This window comes from Neoarius graeffei, chromosome 2, assembly GCF_027579695.1.
Source record: "Neoarius graeffei isolate fNeoGra1 chromosome 2, fNeoGra1.pri, whole genome shotgun sequence".
NCBI classification, from domain to species: Eukaryota; Metazoa; Chordata; class Actinopteri; order Siluriformes; family Ariidae; genus Neoarius; species Neoarius graeffei.
The window spans coordinates 127,405,437-127,418,038 of NC_083570.1; the positions used below are offsets into that span (position 1 = coordinate 127,405,437).

At 44.2% G+C, this 12,602-nt stretch overlaps 1 protein-coding gene across 1 annotated transcript; it reads left to right on the forward strand.

The window, feature by feature from the left end:
• Positions 1-1,021: 1,021 nt before the first annotated feature.
• LOC132875463 (induced myeloid leukemia cell differentiation protein Mcl-1 homolog) lies at positions 1,022-4,867 on the forward strand. Its single transcript, XM_060912246.1, has 3 exons — positions 1,022-1,583; positions 4,018-4,271; positions 4,396-4,867. The coding sequence occupies exons 1-3, from the start codon at positions 1,166-1,168 to the stop codon at positions 4,507-4,509; spliced, it is 786 nt and encodes a 261-aa protein (XP_060768229.1). The 5' UTR covers positions 1,022-1,165; the 3' UTR covers positions 4,510-4,867.
• The last annotated feature ends 7,735 nt before the right edge of the window (positions 4,868-12,602 follow it).

Genomic DNA, 12,602 nt, shown 5'->3' on the forward strand with positions numbered 1-12,602 from the left:
TAAAAAATAAATAATAAATATTAGCTTATACAATTTCTGCTTGTGAATCAGTAACACTCTGAAATGTGAGAGCTTCATCTCTTCTTTGGCCGTCTTTACATCATGTTTGTTAATAACATTTTACACCACACTGCTGTTGAGTTCTGGACTCTGATTGGTCAGAAGGTGTTGATTAATTCTCTATAACAGCAGCTCTGACAATAGTGCAGCTGCACATCACAGGTTTATATCGATGCACTCATTCTAAGGCTTCACATTACCAAGCTGAAGTGACTCAGATCTGATATTTTACAATATGACCAAGCTGATTTTTTTTTCAGGGCTGTGTGGACACAGAAATCCAATATTTTCAAATCAGATTTGAGTCACTTAGGCTATGTTCACATTTACAAGTCTCACTGTTCAATTCAGATTTTTTGCTCAGATCAGATTTGCCTATCTTGATGGTTCACATTCATCGTTGCAAGTGAGTTGTATCTAACTATAATGTGAATGCATCTGTGTCCTCCAAAATGGCACATGTGCACACATCAATACATTTTTGCATGAGAAGGCAAAAAAGAAGCAAAATTCAAATCAAATTCAAATTTTATTTGTCACAGCCAAGATCATACAGAGCACAACATTTCTTTCTTTCTGTATTTATTGATGAATTTTGACAGACTGGGGTTTATGAATTGTGACACACTGTCAGAATCCATGTTTGTTGCTTTAGTAGTTAATAATAAATGCAATTCCGGTGTAATATTAGCTGTGCTGAGGATTAGAACAACACATCTGAGGGAAATGTTGATGTTTCTGAGCAATATGTCTAATTTACAGTCAGAGGCTTTAACCCGTCTGTAAAAAATAACTCTATTTAGTTCTAATCTGATACTGGGTGGAATTGTTCAGTTGCTTAGCAACAGCTTTAAATACCAGACAGCGCCCTTTCCATATTCGTCAGTTTCCGTTCTGGTTCTGTGACGCATGCGTGACGCTGTCATAGGCCCCGCCCCGCCCGTTCTGAGTGGGTGCGCGCGCCCGGGTGCTTCAGTTTCGCTGTGGTGCTGTTCGGGGGAAGTCAGCGCTCCGGCAAGCGGAAACTTCATCAGCAGCTTTAAATAGTTTATTCTGTGTACAGATCCGCGCGGTTTAAAGGCGCTGCAGCATTCTTAATAAGGCCATGACGGAGCTGAGTGTGATGAAGCGGAGCGCGCCGCTGAGTTTACTGTGCTGTGGGCTTGAGAATGGCGGCGCTGTTCGCTGGGTTTCCCCTTTAAGCGCTCCACTGGACACTTTCTCACAGAAACGCGAGGAGGAGCTCGACGGCTGCACGGAGGAGGCCGACGGACGGGCTGCTGGAGCCGGGATTAATGCAGGGAAAGCGCCTGTGGAAAGCCGGTCAGAGCTTGAGGAGCGCGGCTGTGAGGAGCTCCTGAACCCGGAGCTGGAGACGGAGACCTACGAGCTGCTGAGGCAGCTGTTCCGCTCCCACACGGGCCTTCCGGTGGAACACAGGCGGAATAAAGCGCACTCAGCACTGCCGAGTCTGCAGAGAGTGGTGGGGAAAACCATCCACAACCACCGCATCGCATACACCGGTGAGCTTTACCCACTAACAGGGCCTCATGGCCGCCTCTGTCCGGGAGTTACTGGCGGTTGGCTTTGGGTGCGTTAGCCCCGGGGGTGAGAGGGACTTTAGCTGCAGCATCGAGTTGAGCGAAGTTTGATGGTAATTTTGCCTTTTTCAGATCCCAGTAACAGTAACTTATCAGTCTTTAGACTGAAGGATCTGATTCCGAATCATTTGGTTCTCAGAATGCTCTGTGAAACCGTTCTGCTGCTCTGTTTAGATTTAAACATGGAACCCTCTGATGGGATTCGATCCAGAACACTTTATTCGAACTGAATCCCATCAGGGTTTAAATCTAAACATTCAGCTCGCTACTCAGTTTCTTCAGCGTCTGTCAGTTAGTTTACAGAAGCCCAAACACTGCAGTGCAGGATTCTCTATTACAGGGGAACGAGCACTTTAACTCAGTGAGACATTCACTCGGCTCATAAAATAACCTTTATTTAATAGTGACTTCATAATTTAATTTACACTGTTTATTCCATAAGTTTATTTTTATATCGTTAGTACTTTTTGTGTCGATTGAAGTTCATCTTGCCATACAATTACCCAATCATGACGCAGCAGGCGGATAGTACTGGCCAATCCTGTTGCAGGAGGCGGGCATTATGTGCCGCAGGGACAGTCTGGACTTCAAAGAATTTCCCCACGTGGTTTCCCATAAATGTTAAAGTGCATTATGGATATTCTGTGCTTTACAGGACACAGCATTTAATACTGAATGTTGTAGCACACAGGATCTTTAACTGTGTGCTGTCGGCTGTGAGCGCGCACAAGTTGAGTAAAGTGCTGTAGGAGGTGTGTAACTGAGGCCCTTTTTAAAGTGGAACTGCTGTCTGATTAATACTTAATTTATCTAGAAGTTTTCTCTATTTTCTGTTCTGTTTATTCTTTAATGATGCTGCTGGAATTTTAATTTCCCTGAGGGAACCCTCCCAAAGGGATCAATAAAGTTTTATCTATCTATCTATTTGAGGAAACTGGGTTCCTAGAACTCTGCTTATCAAGCACCAACGCACTTTCTCACACACACGGGCAGTGGCAGATAATTCGGTAAGATTAAGGTGTGTGTAAATGACCACATTAGTGACGGTGAAAATAAAGCACATGAATGGGAGCAAAAAGCATGCAGTAACTGAACACATCACTGCACAGACAGACAGAAGTGCAAAGTAGATTACACACAGACAGGAGGAGACCGAGTCTGGTCCTTTAAAGCCTAGGTCACAACTGGACATACGATTTTTTTTGGCTGTGCGATTTTTGGCGTTTCCCAAATCGCTGCTTTTTTGTTTTGTTTTTCATGGAGAAAGATGTGCGTTGGCCGTAAGTTTGTATTGCAACCTGAAAAAACGTAAACGCCCGTAGAGTTTGTTTGACATGACAAAGAACCTCTGCGGCCAGTCTACGGCTAGAAAATCAGCATGTCACACGCGCGCCCTCTGTGCGTTTCTTTTTTTTTTTTGTACGTAGACCGGCCATAGGAGCACGTACAGCCGGTTGTGACCAAGGCTTAAGGGGAGTGTCCTAGTGCCCAGGGTACAGAGATAAAACCGTGAATGAACACACACACAGATGGGGAGATGAAAGGGAAATGAGGAAACCTGGATGCACACACTAAGGGGAATTCTGGGTAATTTGTCCCCATGCTGGGAATTTCAGAGAAAGATATTGTTTTATTTTCCTCAGAACAGAGAGACACTGACACACTCAGTGGGAGAGTACGGGTTCAGCTGTCGGGTTGAAGGTGTTCCATAGCCTGATAGTCCGTATGTTAATAGTCCTGTGGTGTCTTCCATGTGGTAGAGGGACAGACAGGTGGTGACCTGGATGGCTCAGGTCTCTGGTGATGGTGCAGCGTTCCTCTGTAGTCGACTGGTGTAGATGGAGCGTAGGTTGGAGAGCTCTGTCCCGTTGTCTCACTGAGCCACTGGCACCACTTGGTGTAGTTTGCAGTAGTGCACAGTAGGAGAGTGTACTCTCTGTGGTGTGGAGGTAGGTGTGTCGTCCTGTGTTTCCTCAAGAATGGGCTCTATTCCTGGGGGGGTCAGATTATTATTATTATTTTATATATAATATAGGCGGCACGATGGTGTAGTGGTTAGCGCTGTCGCCTCACAGCAAGAAGGTCCGGGTTCAAGCCCCATGGCCGGCGAGGGCCTTTCTGTGCGGAGTTTGCATGTTCTCCCCGTGTCCGTGTGGGTTTCCTCCGGGTGCTCCGGTTTCCCCCACAGTCCAAAGACTTTCAGGTTAGGTTAACTGGTGACTCTAAATTGACCTGGCGACTTGTCCAGGGTGTACCCCACCTTTTTTTTTTTTTTTTTTGACATAGAAGCTCAGGAACTTGAAGCTTTAGATCAAGGGTTGTATGATTTATTGTCTACTGACTGTGTGCGTTACAGGCATGGTGCGGCGGCTGTTCGAGAACAGTAGTCTGGACGGTGTGGGCTCCGTACTGAGCGGTGTGTTTGACGATGGTGTGATTTCTTGGGGACGCATCGCAAGTGTTCTGGCTCTAGGTGCTGTGGTGTGCGAGCGGCTGAAGCAGGACTGTGCGAAGGAGCAAGTTGAGGAGTGTGTGGACATTGTTGCCTTACAAATCTCCTCCTACCTCACTACAGACCTGCAGCACTGGTTCATCAACAACAACGGCTGGGTGAGTATATTGATGAGACTGGTTCAGAACACACACAATCCTGCCTTATGCCCTCATGTTGTTGTGTGCAAGTATAACTTGAAGTGTGTGTGTAACTGTTTTTCTAATTGCGTTTGTGTTGCAGGATGGTTTTGTGGAGTTCTTTTATGTCGAGGATCCCGAGTCCACAGTTCGGAAGGCACTCATGGCAGTGGCCGGATTCGGAATAGGGGCATGTCTCTTAACGCTGATGCGATGAAGTGGGTGGAGGCAGAGGTGGCCACTGTTACTATGACTACACCGTTGTCTGTCTTCCTAAGGAAACGAGGACGAATGTGCTTGTGCTCTTCTGGGCGATCGCAGAGACACTAATAAATCCGTATGTTTTATGAAGACTGAGCAAAGTTTATATTCAAATAAAATTCCCCACACCCAGATAAACTGCCCCTGTCTCCGTGGGGAGGTCACTGCACTGTCCTGCACATGGCAGGATCTCAGCTGTTTAACTTTCAGTGCAGGGTCTGGCACGGTGAGGGCCCTGATTGTGTGAGGAAATTCAGAGCTTTCCTGTTTGGAGAAAGTTTTAGTTTTTTTAAATAAACATTTCAGACACTGAATACTGTGTGATGTGTGTTCATTTCATTGCCTTCTCTGTGTGTGAAAACATACATTTGTATGGATTCCAGGTGTTCTGCTTGGTTCTTTACTCAGGTGAGAACATGGCAATTGCTAGGTTGCATCTGACGTCATCTCTGCCTCATTTAGATATGCAAGACATGAAGTGGTGGTCAGCTAAAGTCACTGTTCAGAAAGCATTACTATCGCTGGGGCTGCTTGCTAGTTGTGAAAATGCCCTATGCTTGTGTTTTTGTTCTGCTTGAGTCAGACAAACCGTGAAACTGATAAGTTTCTTCCGGGTTCCCTGTGAAGTGATGGAGTAAAGGATTTTACCAAAAGACAACGAGAAAAGTGGCTCCCGAACCATTCACTGTGATGGAAGGGAGACGAGTTGCAGAATGCTCCAGTTTGTAGTGATCGCTTCAGGAGAGGTTTGTAAATTCCTCTGATTTATTTCGTTTGGATTCGCAAGTCACTTTTCTCACCATCTTCCGTTATTTCACAATGTCTACAGTTCAGGAGACGCTTCAGTCCTCATGTGTTTTTTGTTTACTGTTTATCACCATATTGTAAATGCATGCATATGTTTTCACTTTAGGGCGGCATGGTGGTGTAGTGGTTAGCGCTGTCGCCTCACAGCAAGAAGGTCCTGGGTTCGAGCCCCGTGGCCGGCGAGGGCCTTTCTGTGTGGAGTTTGCATGTTCTCCCCGTGTCCGCATGGGTTTCCTCCGGGTGCTCCGGTTTCCCCCACAGTCCAAAGACATGCAGGTTAGGTTAACTGGTGACTCTAAATTGAGCGTAGGTGTGAGTGTGAATGGTTGTCTGTGTCTATGTGTCAGCCCTGTGATGACCTGGCGACTTGTCCAGGGTGTACCCCGCCTTTCGCCCGTAGTCAGCTGGGATAGGCTCCAGCTTGCCTGCGACCCTGTAGAAGGATAAAGCGGCTAGAGATAATGAGATGAGATGTTTTCACTTTATCAGGATGTCTGAGTGATCTTTACAGGGATGATGTAGAGTGGGCTCCTACACTGAACTAGAGAGATAAGATAATTGAGACAATCCACAGAAACAAAAATGGAGCTCACGAGTTAACGGCACAAAACTGCTTCCTCGGCCGTGCAGTTACAGCGAGCCGCGATCACTTCTCTGTCCTGTTTCCCCAATCCTCAGGTCTTTTTAAAGGGATTTCTGTCAATCTTTGATTTAGCTGAAAGAGAAGATCAGGAGGATTGGGAATCGAGTGGCTGTGGCTTGTAATCTGAAGTTATCTCAGATCATTATCTGATCTCGTTCAAACTATGAGTAATAATATATGCTCCTCAACACGCTACTGTATTAAACGTACATTCACGTCAACTACTGCACAGAGCTTTATAAATGATCTCCCAGAGTTATCAACTTTGGGTCACTGTCAGCCCCTGCAGAACTTGATCAGGCAACTGAATGCTTAGAGTCGACGTTCCGCCATACTTTAATGTAGCTCCTTTTAAAAGGAAAATGGTCAGAGACAAAAAATTAGCACCCTGGTACAATGATGACACTCGCACATTAAAACAGACCACTCGAAAACTGGAATGTAAATGGTGTCAAACAAAATTGGTAGTGTTCAAATTAGCATGGAAGGAGAGCTTCTGGATGCCCGAGGTGGAGTTAGTAGTCCCCCAACTCCAGCATTAGAGACCTGACAGCAGGGCGTATGGGTGACAACTCGGCGGTATAAGCATAGAGCCAAAGCTACCGCTGAGGCTCGCCCATGGGACCACCACTCCTCTCTGCTTCATGTGTTGAACAGGTTTGCTCTCCTTAGTGATGCACCCACTGGGAAACCTTAAAGAGCTCTGGTTATAGGGATATCTGATCCCGCATTGGGATGATGCCCCATCCTAATGCGGCGTGGCGATGTAGCTTACAGCAGGTTATGGTCGCTGAACTGCTGGCTGTCCAGGTGGTGCTCTGAAAATAGTGTGGGCTTTATAGATAATTGGGCTAATTTTGAGGGCACTGCTGGCCTGTTAGGGCGGGATGGTATCCATCCCACTCGGGAAGGTGCTGCTTTCATTTCCTGCAGCATAGGTCATAGTCTCAGAACAGGCCTAGTTAATTTCTGACAATCCAGAGCCAAGGCCAGGGAGCAGACGAACAGGCTAAACCGACTGTCCGCTAGCTGCACAGTGTCATCACTCAGGGTCCACTACATCGAGACTGTGTCTGTTCCCTGATCTCAACAAAAAAGTAGAAATATTCAGAGAGTTTGTTCCAGTAACCTCATCAATATAAAATTAGATCATACTGACGGTACAGCTGCTGCCAGCACCTTTGATCTAAAGGTGGGGCTATTAAATATTCGATCTCTTACATCTAAAGCGCTAATGGTTAATGAACTCATTACTGATCAGGAGTTTAATGTACTGTGTTTAACAGAAACATGGATTAAGCCAAATGAATATATAGCATTAAATGAAGCGAGTCCTCCTGGATACAGTTATATACACCAGCCTCGTCTAACTGGCAGAGGAGGAGGCATCGCGGTTATTTATAATGATTATCTAGGTGTAACACACAAACCTGGTTATAAATTTAATACATTTGAAGTTCTTCATACTCATATAATGTATGTAGCCTCGAAAAATAGGCCTACCCAGTTAATTCCATTACTTATTATTTACAGGCCCCCGGGGCCATATTCTGAGTTTCTTTCTGAATTTGCAGATTTTATCTCAGACCTGGTTATTTCCTTAGACAAAGCTTTAGTTGTCAGAGATCTTAATATTCACTTCGATAACCCAGAAGACCTTTTGAAAACCGCATTTGTGTCCATTTTAGATTCAGTCGGGATTAATCAGAATGTCATAGGACCGACCCATAATGGTGGTCACACCCTCGATCTAATACTAACATTCGGGTTAAACTTGGAAAACACAGGGCTCTCAAGTTTTGAATGCAGGCAAGAGTGACATATTCCCCCCCCCCCCCCCCCCCCATTGGGGGGGCCGGTTGAACGGGTTGCAGGAATGGGGGTCTTTCATTAATAATATTATTATTAGTGTTATTAATAACTGCTTAGACTTGCAGAAGAAAGGATAACACATGGCACTGACAATTCAACCAAATACCAAGTCTTTATTCAATTTCCATATACTGAATAAGTGTATGTATGTGTGTGAGAGAGAGAGCAGAGAGAGAGATTATGACTGGTGTTGTTTATTGTGTTTGTTGCCTTTTTGGAGTCCTTCATCATTTGTATTGTTGGCTCCCACTTAAAACAGTTCGGCTCAAGTCCAGCCATTTTCAGGGTCATGATAGAGGCCTATGTCCCGTCCAGAGACAAGCTGTTTCGGGTTGAGGTTTTGTTCAGACCGACCATTGAAAATACCCTCTTGGCATCAGCATTTGAATGAGGAAGCACCAAAACCAAAGTTGCGATCTTTGATAGCCTCCCAAATTGGTTCAAGCCAGTCACCTTTGAAAAATAAACCAAGGCCCTCTATTACTTAAATGTTTTCCTTTTATCTTAATAATGAGCAAGTCATGTTGTGTGCAAAAAATGTCTTACTTTGTTCTTTTTTGAGGACATTCTTCCCCAAAACTCCTCAAAGTCAAAGGATGTTGGGTCCTGGGGCATGGCAATGTCCATCAGTTGGTACTCCATAAACTCTTCACTTATTTGGTCCTCTTCCTTTGGGTCATGAAAAGGAAGGAGTTCCTGGTATCTTAAAAAGAGCACAATGTGTACAAGACTGAGTAGAATGCAGTGAGAGACAGATTTGTTTGTGATCATGACCATTAAACTTTAAAATATGTAGTCATTATGTGAAAACCCTTGGCTGTCTAGAAAGTAGAGGGCATCTTTAACCCCACACTCAGCCCTCAGCTGCACATCAATAAATCTCGCATGCTTCAGAAGAGCATCTTCCAACGGGAGTTTATCCATGGCATACTCCACAGCTCTGACCAGAAAGGCTAGTGCTGCCTGCTGGAACAATACAAACTTAATCTTTCACAAATGGGTCTTTCATAACTAATGACAAATTTAAAAAAAAATCTTCACTCTTACTGGTATTCACATGCTGCTTTAAACACGTTAGTGTCACTGTTATTATTACTGCCAAGCATCTGTTATTGCCTGTGAACAAGTGGAGCTGTTCTCCAGGGGATCATTTCAACAGTTACAATACAACTCACCTCTGTAAAACCTGTAAACCCCCCCCCCCCCCCCATCCACTGGCTACTGATCAGCATCTGCGCTGTACCGGAAGGTATCGTGCAAGGAGTGGGCCAAGATATTAAATAATTGTGTGTTTCAAATTTCTAAATAAAGGCAGACAACATCTAACTATTACATGGATCAGATTTTATCGAAGCACAGACATGAAATCGAGATGCATCGGTTTTATCTCCAAACTGCATCTCTTCCTGGCTGCTCTACCGATGCACTCGCATCGCGCCCACATGCAGGTCCATGCCAATTATCTGGGCAACATTCTCTAACAGCAGGCAAGTTGTCATTTCTTGTGTCAAACAAGTTGTTAATTTGTTGTAACATTAAAACAGGATATGACTTACTCTGGTCTCTGTTACCCCTTTTCCACTAAATCAGTTCCAGGGCTGGTTCGGGGCCAGTGCTGATGCTGGTTCACAACTCGTTCAACTTGCGAGCCAGCTGAGAACCAGTTTGCTTTTCCATAGCTCAGGGTGCTAAGGGGAGCCACGTCATTACGTCGCTGTATACGTCAGTTACGTCGCTGTATACTTCAGTTACGTCACTGCGTTTGCATAAACCTTGGCACAAACATCGAAGCAACAACAACACGGAGAAGAAGAAGCAGCAACAACAACAATAATGGATGACTTTGCATTTGTACAGCTGCTGCTTCTCATCGCTTAAAAATGGCAACCTTTCGCGATCTTGCTATTGTAGTCGGTCTTAACAACTCCGCCCTCCCCGCTGACATAAGCGATTCTTTCCTCTGGCCCAGCAAAGAGTTGGTGCTAGCCTGGAACCATTTTTTCTGGCCCCAGAGCCAGTTCTTTGTCAGTGGAAACAGAAAACCCGGTTCCAAACTAAGCACTGGCCCCGAACCAGCCCTGGAACTGCTTTGGTGGAAAAGGGGCATGTGATGCTCAGAGCTCATCCTCATGGTGTCCACTGAACAAAACTTTCAGAAGATGGTTGTAGCAGAATCACATGAACAATTCCCGGGATAACAATGCTTTTTTCATTGGTTGTTGCATTATCGACCCAGATACAAGAGTGCTTCTGATTGACTATTGTGTAGCCCCACCCTTTTCCTTTATTTGATTGACTGGTAAGTGGCAGGCTCGACTCATGGGAGACGTGCTTGTTTCCTGCGGTTTCCATAGTGATAGCGGCGCGCCAGAGAAATTTATATGATAATTTTTTTCAGTGCAAGAAATACAATGTGTGGCGGGAGTGCGTGACAAAAGACCGAAAAGCGTGACTGTCACGCTCAATGCATGAGACTTGAGAGCCCTGAAAATATAGTCATACTTCCACAGTGTGAAGTTATCTCAGATCATTATCTCATCTCATTCAAAATATGTCTAAGTAATAATATATGCACCTCACCACGCTACTGTATTAAACGTACATTCATGTCAACTACTGCACAGAGCTTTATAAATGATCTCCCAGAGTTATCAACTTTGATTGGGTCACTGTCAGCCCCTGCAGAACTTGGTCAGGCAACTGAATGCTTAGAGTCAACATTCCGCCATACCTTAGATAATGTAGCTCCTCTTAAAAGGAAAATGGTCAGAGACAAAAAATTAGCACCCTGGTATAATGATGACACTCGCACTTTAAAACAGACCACTCAAAAACTGGAACGTAAATGGCATCAAACAAAATTGGTAGTGTTCAAATTAGCATGGAAGGAGAGCTTCCTGAAGTATAGAAAAGCTCTTAGTGCTGCGAGATCAACATATCTCTCTTCCCTAATAGAAGATAACAAAAATAATCCTATTTAATACTGTAGCAAAATTAACCAGGAATAAGTCCACTATAGACACATGCACACCTGCAGTATGTAGTAGCAACGACTTCATGAATTTTTTTAATGACAAAATTGAGAATATCTGACAAAAAAATTCAAACTACTAATTTAAGGTCAGACAATGTAAGTGACCCTGTAGTTAACAATATAACTGTATCAGATCAGCAATTAGAATGTTTTACTCCCCTTAGAGAAATTGAATTACTTTCATTAATCTCCGCATCAAAAGCCTCAACTTGTGTACTAGATCCCTTACCTACACGTCTATTCAAACAGATAATACCTGAAGTAATTGAACCTCTTCTAAAATTAATAAATTCTTCTCTTACGATTGGCTATGTACCCAAATCCTTTAAACTAGCAGTTATCAAACCCCTGATTAAAAAACCTGACCTTGATCCCTGTCAGCTGTCCAATTATCAGCCAATATCAAACCTCCCCTTTATCTCCAAGATCCTTGAAAAAGCTGTGGCACAGCAGTTATGCTCATATTTACATAGGAATAACATCCATGAAATGTATCAGTCAGGATTTAGACCTCATCATAGCACAGAGACAGCACTGGTTAAAGTAGTAAACGACCTACTGTTGGTGTCTGATTAGGGATGTGTCTCACTGCTTGTGTTGCTTGACCTTAGTGCAGCATTTGATACCATTGATCATTCCATTCTGGATAGACTAGAAAATGTTGTGGGAGTTAAGGGAACGGCCCTCTCCTGGCTCAGCTCTTATTTAACTGATCGCTATCAGTATGTTGATGTAAATGGTGATATTTCTAGACATACTGAGGTAAAGTTTGGTGTTCCACAAGGTTCTGTCTTGGGTCCACTGCTTTTTTCTTTATATATGTTACCTCTGGGTGATATTATTCGTAAACATTGTATTAGTTTCCACTGTTATGCTGATGACACACAGTTGCATGTTTCTGCAAAACCTGATGAGGGACACCAGCTTAATAGAATTGCTCCAGTTCGTTCAAAATGCAGCAGCAAGAGTCCTTACTAGAACTAGAAAATATGACCACATCACCCCTGTCTTATACACACTGCATTGGCTCCCAATCAAATTTCGTATTGATTATAAAATACTACTATTGACCTTTAAAGCACTGAACGGTCTCACACCAGAGTACCTGAGCGAACTTCTGTTCCTCCATGACCTGCCACGCCTACTTAGATCAAAAGGTGCAGGCTATCTGCTGGTACCTCGTATAGTGAAGGCTACATCAGGGGGCGGAGCCTTTTCTTACAAAGCCCCACAGTTATGGAACAGCCTTCCAAGTAGTGTTCGGGAATCAGACACAGTGTCAGTGTTTAAGTCTCGGCTGAAAACATATCTGTTTAGTCAAGCCTTTTGTTAATGGTGTTTATGAGGTAAAGGTGTAGATCTGGAGGGTCCTCAGACAGAGTGTTTTGGTAAACTGGGATGTATGGATGCTGTCAGTCCCCCACTCGCTTGCTCACTCGAGTTTGTTGACAGTGTAGTGGCTGCTGCTTTATGTCCCTGGGCTCCCTCATGCCTGTGTTACCTTCTGGCTCTCCCTTTTTAGTTATGCTGTCATAGTTGCCGGAGTCTCTGCTTGTACACAGTGCAATATGTATACTGTTCCTACTTATTCAGGTGACATTGGGCATACCTAACAACCTGTTTTTTTTCTCTCTCTCTCCCCCTCCCCCCCAAATCTGTCCCTCTGAGTTACATGTCAGTCCTGGGATTGAGA

Coding starts and splice junctions, on each gene's coding strand:
- LOC132875463 (XM_060912246.1), top strand. CDS start 1,166: ATGACGGAGCTGAGTGTGATGAAGCGGAGCGCGCCGCTGAGTTTACTG. Junction 1,584..4,017: donor CCACCGCATCGCATACACCG/GTGAGCTTTACC, acceptor TGTGCGTTACAG/GCATGGTGCGGCGGCTGTTC. Junction 4,272..4,395: donor TCATCAACAACAACGGCTGG/GTGAGTATATTG, acceptor TTTGTGTTGCAG/GATGGTTTTGTGGAGTTCTT.